Below are 15,641 nucleotides of genomic sequence, written 5' to 3' on the forward strand. Positions count from 1 at the left end.
TCTTAAGCAATGAATTGATCGTGATAATGTTAAGTCGCGTTCGTTTATTTCACGTTGGCTAGAATTTAAAATATCATTTAAAATTCATTTTTCCCCGTACAAGAATGTGTGAAATTTTTGTGCAAGAAGAACACTTAGCGACAGGCAGATTTTTTAATCAAAGCAGTAATTTTGAACACTGCTTCTGCATTTCTTGAAGTAGAAGTTGTAGCCATATTAATGGAATAATTAGGTATTGATGAACTTTTTACTCGAATTTATTAATCGAGAAATTTTTGGTACGGGATATTTTAGAAATTATTATAGAAATTATTATTAAAATATTAAATCACAAAATGAAAGATTCAGAAACACTTTGATTAACGCTGTATGTACATACGACTCGTCGAGAAAAATTACGGTTCCCGAGCGTTGACTGAGCCGATTATTTCTCAGTTTATATACGATCAGATTCGCGCCTGTTCTTTCGCTTCTGTTCGTTTTTTTGTCCAGCGATTGGGGTTTTACAAATTGAGTCCATAAGCTCAGCTATTTTGGGATCTTCATCGCGAAGGAAGGGTGGTCTTAGCAGCAGACCAGATCCTGCAATTACGGAACACCGCGTTAGGTTGGATAGTTACTTGCTAGGGCGTCGTTCGGTCCTGGGTGATGTACGGGGCCCCGGTATGGGCGGACGATCTAATGGTGAGTCGCCGCAGCATCCTGCTTCTCAGGAGGCTGCACAGAGTAACTGTCATCAGAATCGTCAGTGGATACCAAACGGTGTCGCACGCTCCGGCGACCCTTCTGGCTGCGTCTCCGCCGTGGGAGTTCCGGGCGTTCGTGCTCAAGAAGAGGTACTAGTAAAGGAGACTGTGGGGCCCGGGAGGGGACTCGGCCGAGCAGGCGGCCCCAGACGACCTAGGGACCGCCGAGGAGGACGCATGGGACCAGTGGCGATCCCGGCTGATCAGCGAACACCGAGGCGCGGCGGCAGTTCTCCCAAATTGGGGGACATGGAGAAGGCGCCGTGGCCTCCCGCTCACCTACAGAATGACCCAGATACTCACGGGACACAGCGTGTTCGGGGAGTACCTGAGGAAAATCAGACGGGAGACGGTGGACATCTGTCACCACTGCGGGGAGGGCAGGGACACGGTGCAGCATACGCTGGAGGCCTGTGCTCCGACGTGGGAGCTGTCCCGCTACACCCTGCGGCAAGTCATAGGCGAGAGGCTGACCCCCTCAGCGATCATAGCAGCGATGCTGAGCGGGCCACAGGAATATGAAGCTGTCCGCCTCTTCTTCGAGCAAATTATGCTCGCAAAGGGGCGAGCAGAAAGGAAGAGAGACAGAAACTCTCACCCGTGTAGGATAACGCGATGGAGGAGGATGGCAGTCAGGCGACCCAGGCCTAACTCACTGCCACCATAATGAACCGTGACTAGAAGGAGGAACGGCGCCAGGGGCAATGCCCCCCCCCCAGCGCCAAATTCAACAGCCAAGGAATCTACAGGACTGGCTCGAAGATAGGACGCGGGAGGGGATGCAACAGAAGTAATTCACCCGAGGTTCCTGGAACACCCCCTGTCATACGCGTAGGATGGCCAACGTGGAGTTTTAGTCGGTAGGAGTCCGACACTACTCTGCTGCTACTGTTTCTCATAATAGGCCCACCCCACCATTCAGGACGACTTATTCACCCTACTTCTCAGATTTAGAACTTACAAATACTGACAGCAGACATAGCCAAGATGTACCGGCAGATAAACATTCATCCCGATGAACGGCTGTATCAAAAAATCCTGTGGAGAGACGACAAAAACAAACCAATAAGATCGTATCAACTGAATATCGTGAAATACGGAACAGCGTCCGCACCATACTTAACTATCCGCACTCTACACTAATTAGCTCAAGACGAAGAATAAAACTACCCAATGGCGGCACAAACACTGACACGGAATTTCTATATCGACGATTTGTTGACCGCAGAAAACTCTTTGGAGAAAGTAAGGTCGCTGCGAGATCAACTCGTCGACATAACCAGAAATGAGGGATTCGAACTTCGGCAGTGGATCTCAAACGAACCCCAATTACTGGAGCCACTACGCATGAAATCAGATCAGTCAAACCACCTATCGCTGGATGTCAGGGGTACAAAGAAGACGCTAGGATTACAGTGGACGGCCACGCAGGATACGTTGGGATATTCATTAAACCGAAAAATAAGAAATTTCCCAAAGTTACGAAAAGGGCGATAATCGCTTAATTACTCGATCCGCTAGGGCTAGTCGGAACGGTAGTGGTGCAAACAAAATTAATACTCCGGGCGTCGTGGAAATGTCACGTGGAATGGGATGAGGCAGTACCAAGGGACATTCATGTAGCACGGGTTAGCTTCCAATCCCAATTACAACAAACTCACCGAATTACCATTCCTAGGCGGGTCACTATAGATGATACCGTCGACGTGCAACTGCACGGATTCGTGGATCTCAATGAACGCGCCTATGGAGCCTGCATCTACATTCGTAGCACAAACCGCACAAGCCGACATCAGACGTATTTGTTATGCTGAAATTCAAGAATAGCACCATTGAAGACACAGACTCTACCCAGATTAGAATTATGCGCGGCAGTATTATCGATCAAATTAGTCCGAAACGTTACTAAGGCGTTGAACCTTACATTCCAAAAAATTACATTCTGGTCAGATTCAACCATAGTATTGCATTGGATCAATACACCACCACACGCACTTAAAACATTCATGGGAAACAGAGTAACAGAAATCTTACGAGATAGTACCGAGAAGCAGTGGCGGCATGTGTCGTCAGAAGACAATGCGGCAGATATCCTGTCGCGAGGCGTAGAGCTGGGAGACCTTATACACCATAAGACTTGGTATCAGGGATCTCAATGGCTGAATCAACCAGAGGACACTTGGCCACATGAGGAACTCACATCTATCGAAATACTTGAGCAAGAAAAGATAATAACACTACAAACCATCATCCGGGCAGAATTTCAAATATTAGAAAGATTTTCATCGTTCCCACTTTTCACACGGGTCGTCGCCTACTGTCTAAGGTTTTACAATAATAGCAGACAGCCCTCAAAACACGGAAGAGAGCTGACGATAGAAGAACTAAGTCAGGCCACCTGTCGAATCATAACTCTACTCCAAAAAGCAGCCTTTCCGATTGAAATGCAAGACTTATGTACGAAATCAACACCGAGCAAACCAAATCGATTAATCGCTTTAAGCCTATTCCTAGACGCTGAAGGGATACTCAGAGTCGGAGACAGGCTAGCCCAATCAGAGTTGAGGTACGAGCAGAAACATCCAGCCGTCCTACCACAACAGCATCATCTCACCAATTCTCTAAATGCAGTACGACAAGCATACTGGCCGATCAACGGAAGAGTAGCGGTAAAAGCAGCAATCCGAAAATGTGTAATATGCCACAGAATGCAAGCCAGAACCCGCAATATCAAATAGGCCAACTGCCAATAAACAGAGTCAAATTTGAGAGACCCTTCTTAGTGGTGGCTATGGATTAGGAGAAAAAATATTGCAACACGAAGAGACTGAAGACGTATGCTGCATTATTTGTGTATTTCAGTACAAAGACCGCACATGTTAAACTACTCAACGATCTCACATCTGAAGCATTTCTTGCAGCTCTGAGGAGGTTCGTCGCTAGGCGCGGGCAATGCACGGATATTTACAGCGATAACGCTTCAACGTTTACCGGGGCCAACAATCAAATACACAAGGCCATTGGGACAATATCTTCGGAAACGAATATACAACTCCGAAATTACTTACTGAACCACAACGTAAAGTGGCATTTCATTACACCCCGTACACCACATTTTGGCGGATTGTGGGAAGCAGCAATAAAGGCGTTAAAACACTACTTAATTCGCATAAAGAAGGACACCATCTTCATGTACGAAGAATTGGTGACTTGCATGATAGAAATCGAAGCTATCCTCAACTCTAGACCATTAACTCCCTTATCATCCGGCCCCAACAGCCTCAGTCATTTGACACCCGGTCACTCTTTATCAAGGATTCTCTTACCAGTATCACCGAGTGCGATCTTACGGTCCTCAAACCAGGTCGACTATCGTTATGGAAAAGGGTACAATAAGTAAGGCAGCATCTGTGAAATAGATGGTATAAAGAGTATGTGAATCAACTAATGGTCGGAAAAACCTGGCACAAACCCACTGAACTCAAGTAAGGTATGCTCATTCTATTGAAAGAAGACTAGACCCACCCACTTCAGTGGCCTATGGGTCAATTAACAAATTTACACCCAGGAACAGACAGAATCACCCGAGTGGTGATAGTGAGAACACGCAACGGAGAATATAAACGACGGGTCAACAAAATGGCCGCATTACCTATCGACGATAATGAACTGGAAGAGGGAAGATCAACATCGAAATGATAAGCAAAACGAAACAGACATTCATAGTCAGCAATAAACCAGTAGAATATATAGGGCAGTTGAAAGTTAAGATAGTCGGTGTACAATCTCACTCTTGTAAATCTACATTGTATCCGAATGCATTAGGCACACTTGCACTGTTCTTCACAATACACAATTTTTTCTTTCTTTTGAACGTGACCGTTCAAGGGCGGCGGTATGTTTGGGATTTGGAGTGGCCGCCTGGTAATTACCGTGACGCTTTACATGAACCAGATGCGACACCCGTGCAGGATGACCGTCAAGAGGCTAAGCACCCCTAGTGCGTACCCATCAGAAACAGTGGGCCTAGTGTATAATCCAGGTACTTTAGGACCACATGGGAAAAGTCCATAAAAGCACGTAGTTCTTTAATTTATGGTACATCTCAGGCAGACTGGGAACGCGGGTTTCCCCAAGTGCAAGGTCACCCGCACGCGATCCTTCATTAGGGCGGCCAGCCCATCCTTAAACATACGTCTTTACCCAACAAACTTGAGACACACCCACCACGAACTTTCCTCTACGACAGCAACATCACCAAAAACTCACTCTTGCACTAGTAGTCAAATAGTCAACATTGTGTAACAGTATGAGTGACAATTGTATTTAACAGAGATAGCTAGTGAACTAAAAGACAGTTGTGTTAAGAGTTATGGAGTGGAATAAATAAAGTGAACATTGCTCTTTACATTTCTTATAATCCTCCACCTTGGACACGAATAACGTTCAAGGCTCGCGATACCAACCGAACAGTTGTGACTGACTGGTCGCTATTTATTTAAGTGTCGCAACATAGATTGGTCGGAAGGAGATGTACATGAGAACAGATCGATCTCTCGAGGATCGTTCGGACAAATAACTACCCAAACTATCAGAACTGTCTGTCTAACTGAAGGTTTCATCACTTCTCTGTGCATTACATCCGATTATTGGATTTGAGTCGCCGCATAATCGTGTAACAGATGCCAATCAAGCGATATCTACGATTGATGTCGATCCCACCACACTTACGAATAGCGACTGTATTTTATTTCAGAAGTGAAAGGTATTCCTTTTACACATTTATCATAGTTAAGTAAGCTAATATTCATCTTAAATGGAACACGTTGTGTTATTTAACTCTGATGCGGTCTTTAAATTCTTATATCTAATTAATCATCTTATTTCATAAGTTATGATAGGAAGTCATGCATATAGCGATAATAGTCATTTCATATTTTCTTCAAATTTAGGAAATTCGTTAACAATCGTTTAAGAAAGCACAGAGAGAAAATCAAACGTTTATAACCCATAAGAATTATTTATAAATACTTACACTAATTATAAACGCATTAAGTTGAATTGAAAATTATGTTAGGTACATTAAGATTGTTCACATTGAATCTCGCAGTCGATCAATAAAATGAACGAGTGAATTTTTCTATTGTTTTCCGGCAATTCGATCAGCGAATTAAATAGAAAAATGTGTAATTGGTTGTAAACTAGGCGATGTCATTAGTCTCTATGTTAAGTCAGATCGATGTTTATAAAAATTATTGGCGAAATCATTTGCAATCGTGAATAACATTAAACGCTATAAAATTGAGACTTGAGAACGCAGAGGGATTTAATGTATAATAGAAATAAATTTATTGTTAATTTTCAAAAGAGCAGCTGCGATATAACGTTGTTTAAAATCAAAATATGTTAAAGTGCAGCTTGTAGAAAGCGTATATTCGTGTTTTAAAATTGATATTGCAGGTATACGTTTTGCACGCAAGGATATACCTCTAAGTTATCTGCAAATGTATATTATTATGGTTTTCCGATATTCTTGGTGCTGTATTATTTCGATATACATAGTCATACGTTGTTTCGAACCAAGCAGTACTTTGAACTTTCGACCGTTCGCGGGGAGACGCGACCTCGAAGAAGCGCGCCAACGGGAGTCGTAAATTCCCGTTACGATTGACTAATCGACGCCACCAATCGTTCGATCCCTTATTTCTTGTGGGATAATAAGGGTGGTATATATATAACGCTGCGATTAACAGGTTATTATATATATTTAAACGATTCAGCAATTTCGGTGTTATATAATAATGAATGTCTGATAGGACAACGACGAGTGAGTACGACCTGAGACTCCTTTCGTGTTGATGCGTATGATAATGTATTTTGTCGACTGAATGTATTCGAATTGTTGACTTCTTGAGGTTTCTTGAACTGTCCTTTGCCTCAAGATGATATAGACTGACTGATTTCCTCTTATGTTGTTTCGGAGGAAAGCTTGATGTGGGTGTGCCCTTTGAACGAAGAACGCGGGTTCGTTGGTCACACTTTTCGTCAGGGAAGTGAGGGTAACGATCCGCAATGCCGATTGGTTATGACCCACGCTAATGAAAAAAGATATGAGGAAGTCTCCTACTAACGTAGAGTGGGGTGACTTTGTTCCTGGGGAAAAACAGCCTTCTTCGGTGGACATATGTTCGTTTTTCCCATTCGGTGACTGCCCGCTTTCTCCGTGATTTTTAAGAGCGCCTAATAAACCCAAGGACTTTTCCAAGACCTAGCCATAAACTGAAAACACTTATAGGAATAGCAAATTGTTCAAGACAAGCAGTTTATCTGGCAAACATGTGTTTGACTGGAAAACAATGAAGTTAAAAGTTAACGTTTTATGGTGGGTCCTTGGGTCTAGCGTCTAGACGTCTTCAGATACCTGAACGGTATCACACTTTACAAAAAATATTAAACTATTATTTACTTGAAGTAAATCATTGTAAGGATTATGGAATATTATATAAATATTAATCTGAAAACGATTCTAATAGATCAAATAAATATTAATATAAATATTATAAGTAGTTTCGCCAAATTTGAGTTAATATCTCTATAGGTATGAGAAAAAGCGCGTATATTCCTGCTCGATATCCTAGAATCTAAACAGAGCTAGCGTCAACGATGTATCTGCGACCGAGTGAGAGGTGATAATACCGTCAACCGTTACTGGTCGGTACAATGATACGATAATACAACAGGTGTATAAGGTGTGTGTGTGTGTGTGTGTGTGTGTGAATAACTTTTTCATTCTTTTAGTCTCTTCTCTCTCGTTTCTTTTTTCTTTTCTTCTGTCCAGCGTCACATGAAGCGCATAAATGACCAAGTCTTTCCACGGTTCTCACTCGGTTTGTTATATTTTGCGAATGAAATTGTACTTCAGATCCACTATATTCAAATATCTTTCCCGTTTCTTTCCTATTCCTCTAGCTATATTTTAAATAACCCAGAGCGGTCGAGGCCCGTATGGAATCGATAAAGATTGTACCCACGTAAAAGTAAGTATAATGCTCAGGAATTTGTCGTTTGGGTATTCAATTGTATGTTCACTATCGTTACTGCTCGGATTCCGCACATCGTAGTACAAATCAATAAATTTTTACAATTTATTAATTTATCAACCACAGTTGATCATTTTACAATCCACAGGAAAATAATAACATGCTCGATATTCTAGTTTGTGATTGAAGATACATAAAAAATATATATTTATACACTTCCTATACTACATATCTCATTGAACATGTGAAAAATCACTAGTAGAACATAGGTTATAAAAATACATCTAATTCATAAATATATTATGAAAATTATGTAAAGAAATATAAATAGAAGATAAATTTGAGATAACAAAATGATAGAAACAAAATATATTCTAGAAAAAATAAATGATTTGTTATATTAATTATATTAATATTTGATGTTTTACTTCCCTTGTAAAGTATCTATTATATTTCGATGTACTCAGTTTTTTAGTATTTTCATGTTAAATTATATTATTCTTCCAGATTTATATAATTCGATTCTTTTACTATTTGAAATTTCCTTCCACGAGACGATTTCCTTCTACGTAAAGCATTCCATGCTTTGAAATACAAGTTTTCAAAACACTTAATGTAAAAATAGGGAGGCCATGATCCATGCTGATACATACATATTTTCCCATTTGGAGTTAACGTCGCAAAAAGTTTCCACTTGCTTAAATTTAATTTACGATAAGTATCTTCTGTTTGTTCTTCAGTCATAATCACGGAAATGAGTGATCGAAAAGGTAATGTGCATCGAAATATAATATAATATGCTCAAATATACAGAACTTCTAAAATATTCAACAAGAGCAGTGGTATAGGCAATTGTCATCGAGAACAAATGACTATCAACGGTGTCATAGTAAGTAGCTTGTTTTGTCTTGTTCCTTATTTTGAAATTTAGCTTCCCTTCCCTACATTCATCAACTCTTTGTATTCTCCTTATTTCCCCTTCCTTTTGCACCCATTTAGGCGTTCATTTCTTCACCCAGGAACAGAGTATGTAGCTGATCTTCATCGAACAAACTTGTCTGAACATCTCACCACTTTACGGATACTTGCACATAACTTTAATACGCATCTTCATTCGTCACTTACTCATTGAATGGATTTAAGAGACAGCGATTCTGACGTGTTTTCCTTCAAGCATTATCATCTTAGGAGTATTCCTATATGCTTCGTAACGGTAATAAATATACCGAGTTCGATGGACTTTCTTCATACGGAGTAAATTTCTGATGCCTAGATTTACTACTATAAACCAATGCTTCATTTGATTAAGTAGTTTCAGAAAACAGTCTGAGTTTAATTTGGTAGGATCGTCATTTTAAAGATATCTTCTAGATACGCGGAACAGCGTACTCTATATATTTAGTATAGTTTAAAATGATATCTTATAGGATTCTGAAATCCGAGTCGAAATTGTATTCGTGAGCAGTTGCAGTTTTCATACAGGTATGTATGCATGTTTTCACTTAAAACCTTTTTGTCTATGTGGCATCAGAGTTTTCTTTGCACGCTGTCTATTGACAGTCTTCAGTGCAGTGAGATCATATTTGAAGCTTTCGATAAATTAGTGAATAAAATTATTGCCAAACAGATCGAGAGAAAATGAGCGTTAGTTGCTTCTCCTATTAAATTATCAGATGTTAAAAATTGTTTACTTTTCATTTTTACTATTTATATTATTTCTAAAATAATACTGACATTGACAATAAAATTCGATTGGGTTCGTCATCTGTGCTTTAGTGATAAATAGTTATTACGCAATACATTTCTTCAGTTCAGACGTATTATTGAATTTCACTATACAAATTGTATTGTAATTTATAGCGTAGCTTCATAGCTGTTTTGCTTTTCCGGTGTTGCGCTTATGCTCGGATTTTTGGGGGTTGGCCCCTCTGCTCCTTTTTCAGGCTTTTATGTCTTCAAGGGTTGCAGAACCATTCTTGTCTTCGTGGCGGATGGCGTCTGCCCACGTGGCGACATCTGCATTACTCTCGCGGCGTACTATTTATACACACGGACGGTGTACAAACGCGCCCTGTCTACATGCCGCCATTTTGGGTCAATGCACGCTGTCAAGAGATCTTTAAAGTATATCCGAGGAAGGGAGGATTTGCGGGGTAGAACTGGACCTCCAAATTCCATAATCCCGGGAAGTAGAGCCTCGGAGTTGTCATTATTTGAATACTTTGTTGTTTCACATGATCTAGTAAACCAACACTTCTTTCAACTTTCTTTAACAAACTCTTCTGAATCGTACATTTTCGATCGATTACGATCTCTCTCACAATTACATAGTTTTATTTGTGAATATTACACAAGTAAATATTTCGTTTTTTCGTTCAGACAAACTGCAACTTGATATTATTTTATATTATTGTTGCTTGATCACACTGTACAATTTTTATGCCAAGAGAAACATGTTAAAATTCTACACGTAATTTCTTTAGAGATGGTTGTACATTCAAATCATACAAATACATTCGTCTATAAAATGATGAAAATTTCCATAATTAGAAAGTTGGTGTATGCTGCGTATCATATCGCACAGGAATAATTAGCTCCATTTCATCCAATGACGTTATTACAGAAATTCATATTAACCACATGGACATCTGATCTAAGTACATGAACGAAAGAATCCATCCGTTATTATTTTTTCCCTTCATCTATCTATAAGTATCATTTCTCCACTCCCCAACATGTGCATATTCTAAGCGTATCACGTGCATCTTCTTTCCGTTTACGTCTCAGAGCTCGTAACGCAAGTATATAACTTCGAATCTTCCCACCTTTTTCCTTCTTCCCTTTTATCTCAATAATCGTTTAGTACTGCATGATTCTTAGGAACTTCGTGGCTACTCTACAATGTCGCTCATCTAACGCATTGCAGTCAAATTATTTTTCATCACTAAATACATCCTTTCTTCAATACTTCCTACACTGCATGCGTACTTTCGTAATTTGTATAGTTTTTCTCTACAGTGAGAGGCGAATAATATCCAGTGTTTCAGTGTTGGATGTTTCAAATGTTTACATCGTTGCAAAAAACGTTGATCGTTTAATAAGAAATCGTTTAATAAGACCTACTATTTTAGTATATCCTTTTTGATTATTACCAGCAATTGCTCTCTGCTCACCCTTGAATTATATTTTACAGACCTTTTTAAGGATTGTGTTACCATGTTTCAATATCTATTAATGAATTTTGTAATTTTTATCACGATGTAGTTATTTGTAATATATATATATATAGTCTTACTTTGATTGACTAATTGATTTACTTGCAAAATTTAGTGAGAAATAAAGCAATAAAATATTTTGTAGACACATACGCTATCATTTTACTTTCAAAGCACCTTAACAGTAATCAATAAAAATGACAAGATTCTATTTAGATTTCCTTCTATAACTTTCATATCTTTTCTGCATGTATATAATTTAGAAAACATAACATTTAGAAAATATAAACTCGTAAAACATATAATATTGAGATTGTTCTCATTTCTCCTTGTACCGTATATCAAACGTAGTGTCAAATTATACTACAATCAATAAAAATATAGCAGCAGAAATGGAAAATGTAAATAACCTATGGGAGAAAGGAGGATATCTCTTGTGAAGACACCACACTCCCATGATCTATTGTTTCAGCCTCAATTAACTAGAAGTGGTTAAAATGAAATAATTATGTAACTGTAACGCTGGCCGTATGTCATACCAACAATGAGAGCCGTAAAACTCGATACCTACACATACTCATGCGGCAACACGTGCTTGCGTAGCGATTAAGAAAAACCGACGGCCAGCAGATGAAAGAAGACCAAATGCAGTCAAACGAAATCAAATATTAAAAACAGGGCCTAGGCTAATTAAGATTCTCTTAACATGTTCACTACCAGCGTCAAACTGTTATGACGCATCGATTTTCATTCAGAGCTCAGAATCATAGATATGCGAAGACAGTCAATTTTTGCTATCTCTGCATAAACAAATGAGTTCTGCCGTGAACTTGATAAATATGGTTGAAAACGCTCAAATCTATAATCAGCGCGTGTGATTTAAGATTATATTATATCGTTAAAAAAATTTATTACGACAAAATATTAACTCGTCTCCAATTGCAAAAATACATAACAGATATGTAAGTACTCTAGAATATATATTATTATAATATAATACATAACCGTCATAAATTAGTAAGTAAATTTTTATATCCAAGAGATCCTTAATGAAAAATAAATGAATATTATATGATAGTTTGAGTGATAAAAGCAGGAAATATGATGGAGGAATTACAGGTTCATTTGAAATTAGTATTGGGTTGCCCGGAAAATTCGTTCCGATTTACATTTCGAATCGATATACATTTTTTGAATTATATGATACTATTATATAATTATTATATAATAGTATTATATAATAAATATACCTTTCAAATCTTATATAATAAATATATTATATAATAAATATATTATATAATAAATATACCTTTCTTAATCTTTCAGGCAACTTAAATATTCCATCCTTTCAGAACTTCTAGGAACTCCGGCGAAAAACTTTTCAATATGAAATAAAAAGAGTGATGTTTCTCTTGATGAAGATTATGGATTTGTAGAGAAGCAAACGTTGATCCGTTTTACGTAATTTTACCGGAAAGGAAGGACTAAAAGTAAATCTTCCAAGAAATGCTTCGGTACTGAATGCATTTTGTTTAATATTTGACGATAATCTCATATAGAACATTGCTAATTGGGCAAATGCTCGTGCTTTGTTGCCGTATATTACACGGGGATCTTCAAAATTACAAGAAGAATGGAAATCAACTTCAGTTGCGGAAACAAAACAATTCTTAAGATTATGTATTGTCATTGACAACATTCGAATGCATTTTATTATTACTCTTCATTTAGCAAAACAGTGCCTCTGTCACGTCCCGCGACCCGCATGATCAGTAGCGCGAAAGTAAAATTGACAATTTCTTTCAAATCAAGGTAATTTAAAACGTTTATTTGAAACCATCTTTACAGTATTTGAAATGAAAGGCAGTTAAACCCGCTAAAAGTTATATTTTGCGAGAACTTATCTAACCATGTTTCTATATTTACCTAATTATGCTCCTTAACGATATTAAGACAATTTAATTAAATAAGAATATTTACCGTTCGTTTATCGAGTAATAATAATTATTATTGTTCGTCAATCGAGTAATATTAATTATTATCTTTCATCTATCGAGTATATTAATTACCGTTCGTTTGTCGAATAATATTAATTAATTACCGTTCGTTAACCGAACAACTACCATTCGAAGAGTTAGTTATCATTTTGTCAACCGAAGAATTTTATATCCGTCAGTCTGTCAGTCAATTGTCAATATCGAAATCGAGTAACATTTGAATAAATCATTACATATTGTAAATTTACTTTCGAACAACTTTAATCCTCTCCCGTGCCAGTATTCCCGCGCATAGTAGGTTAGCCGAAAGTGGAGCTTATTGCCATTTGCTTTAAACGTCAGTTAATGTTACCTTCTCGTCGGCAACTAAATAGAACATAACACGAGATGATGAAAACTGTGGAAATAGCAACGAGAATTCTGTTTTGACGATGTGTTCGTGCACTTACAACTCTATTGAAAATACATACGTACTACGACCAAAAAGGGTAGATAGTTGTGGTCTATACCTCCAGTACTGTTTTATCGGTTGACCAGTTTCGAACGAGTGAGAGAACAAAATTGTTGCGGTAAAGCATCCACGCGTATCTGGCCGCTTTTCCCACCATAATTCCGGTCGTTGTTTACCGCGACGGATGTTAATGAATATCGGCGATGAATATTCGCTTGGCAGCCGGTGTACCGTGAACGAACGGATACATCCTTGGATCGAGTAAATAATATGACGGGAATTGGAATTAATGACGTGTCATTATGAGCATTTATCGATGAATTAAACGGAATGTCGCGCGACCGCGAAACCACATAAATTATCCGTTCGCTCGTCCTTTTGAGTGATTTTTTAATTTCTTTATCTTCGGTTATACTGGGTGTCTCTGGTTTGTCCGGCTAACTTTATCAGAATAGTTTTATAAGTTATTTGAAGATTAATTTACCCGTTAACGGACGAAGGTGAACCAACTCGTCAGTGTGGATCATAGATCTCTTTCTTCATTTAATCTATCATATCTCAAGTCTGTCATCATTCCCTTCATATTTCGTACTTTTGTCATAATTCTTTTAATAAAATTTCGAACGAGCTATATTTATATTAATATTCTCTTCCTGTTTATAATACACTTACTTAAGTGCCTTTTGACGTAGCATGACGAGAATATTTATGAAAGAAAAATACTTTACAAAATAACGATGGTCCTACAAATGTACAAATGTACGAACCATTCAACTTTTGCTCTGACATTTTTCAAATTGCACTGAGAAAAGAAAATAGCTTCGAGCAATTGCGTGGAACACCTTTGTTCGGGATTTGGAGTGGCCGCCTGGTAATTACCGCGACGCTTTACGTGAACCAGATGTGATCTTCGGGCAGGACGACCGTCAAGAGTGTACGCACACCTAGTGCGGACCCATCATAAACAGTGGGCTTATTGTACAGTCCAGGTACTTAAGGACCACACGGGAAAAACCCACAAAACACGTAGTTCTTTAATTTATGATATATCTCAGGAATACCGGGAACGTGGGTTTCCCCAAGTTCAAGGTCACTCGCGCGTTATCCTTCATTAGGGCGGCCAGCCCATCCTTAAACATACATCTTTACCCAATTATCAGTTATCGATTATCAAAAAACTCACTCTTGCACCAGTAGCCAAAGAGTCAACATCGTGTAACAGTATTCAGTCAGTGACAATTGTATTTAACAGAGATAGCCAGTGAACTAAAAGACAGTTGTGTTAAGAGTTATGGAGTGGAATAAATAAAGTGAACCAAACATTGTTCTTTACATTTCTTACAATCTTCCACCTTGGACGCGAATAACGTTCAAGGCTCGCGATACCAACCGATCGGTTGTGACTCATTGGTCGCTAATTAGTTGAGTGTCACATGTACATTCGTAAAATGTCTTGATAAAGTTTGGTCGAGAGAACCTGGAATTTGTTCTTGAGAACTTATTCATCGATGCACTCAAAAAGTGATCCGGAGAACGTTTAATGAAGTTGGAAGACCAAAATTGATTGTTTAACCAACCGCAGTGAGTTCTCAAAATTCTCTGCTAATTACCAGTATTTTTCAAGCGCTCCTTTTTTCTGTGTCGCTTCGAATGTCGCCCTGCAAGTTGCAAGCAGTTTTATCGTGTCACACGCTCAAGAAGGCCACCCGCTCAGAAACAGTAACAAGTAGACGAAACATCCTACATGCCACAGCTATCGAAATAATAACAAAACAGTAACTGACTAACCGCATCTGATATACATCCGACGATAACCCCTCTAGAGGGACTAAAACCTCAATATAAGAGCCCTCCTAAATTAGTGCTCAAAACATTATTCAATTTCTTCACCATATTCGTGAAACGTTCGAACTGCGATGCGAGGAAATCACCGGCGATCTATCGGTTTAATAGTTTCTTGTGTCTCCGACGTGACAACCGCAATGCTACTTTGCAGATGAAGCCGGGATTTTTCTTCGAAAATAAAACTTTTCTTGTTATCACGACGAATCGAAGGTGAATTAAACGTGCGAGGAGTGGAAAAATATTAATATTAATTCGATTACATATCTACGTTATCTACGTTAATTTAATGAAGTTTGTTATGTCTAAGAATGTGCTCGTATACACATATATCTAATATTTGCCCTATA

General features: G+C 38.5%; 1 protein-coding gene across 1 annotated transcript; it reads left to right on the plus strand.

Moving 5' to 3' along the window:
* The first annotated feature begins 1,919 nt into the window (after positions 1-1,919).
* On the plus strand, positions 1,920-4,146 carry LOC122577550. The gene is made up of 3 exons (XM_043748877.1): positions 1,920-2,136; positions 2,574-3,456; positions 3,609-4,146. The coding sequence occupies exons 1-3, from the start codon at positions 1,920-1,922 to the stop codon at positions 4,144-4,146; spliced, it is 1,638 nt and encodes a 545-aa protein (XP_043604812.1).
* Positions 4,147-15,641: the final 11,495 nt, after the last annotated feature.

Source organism: Bombus pyrosoma, unplaced genomic scaffold, assembly GCF_014825855.1.
Source record: "Bombus pyrosoma isolate SC7728 unplaced genomic scaffold, ASM1482585v1 HiC_scaffold_4727, whole genome shotgun sequence".
NCBI lineage: Eukaryota > Metazoa > Arthropoda > Insecta > Hymenoptera > Apidae > Bombus > Bombus pyrosoma.

Coding starts and splice junctions, on each gene's coding strand:
- LOC122577550 (XM_043748877.1), top strand. CDS start 1,920: ATGGCGGCACAAACACTGACACGGAATTTCTATATCGACGATTTGTTG. Junction 2,137..2,573: donor CCTATCGCTGGATGTCAGGG/GTACAAAGAAGA, acceptor ATTCAAGAATAG/CACCATTGAAGACACAGACT. Junction 3,457..3,608: donor TGTGTAATATGCCACAGAAT/GCAAGCCAGAAC, acceptor TGTGTATTTCAG/TACAAAGACCGCACATGTTA.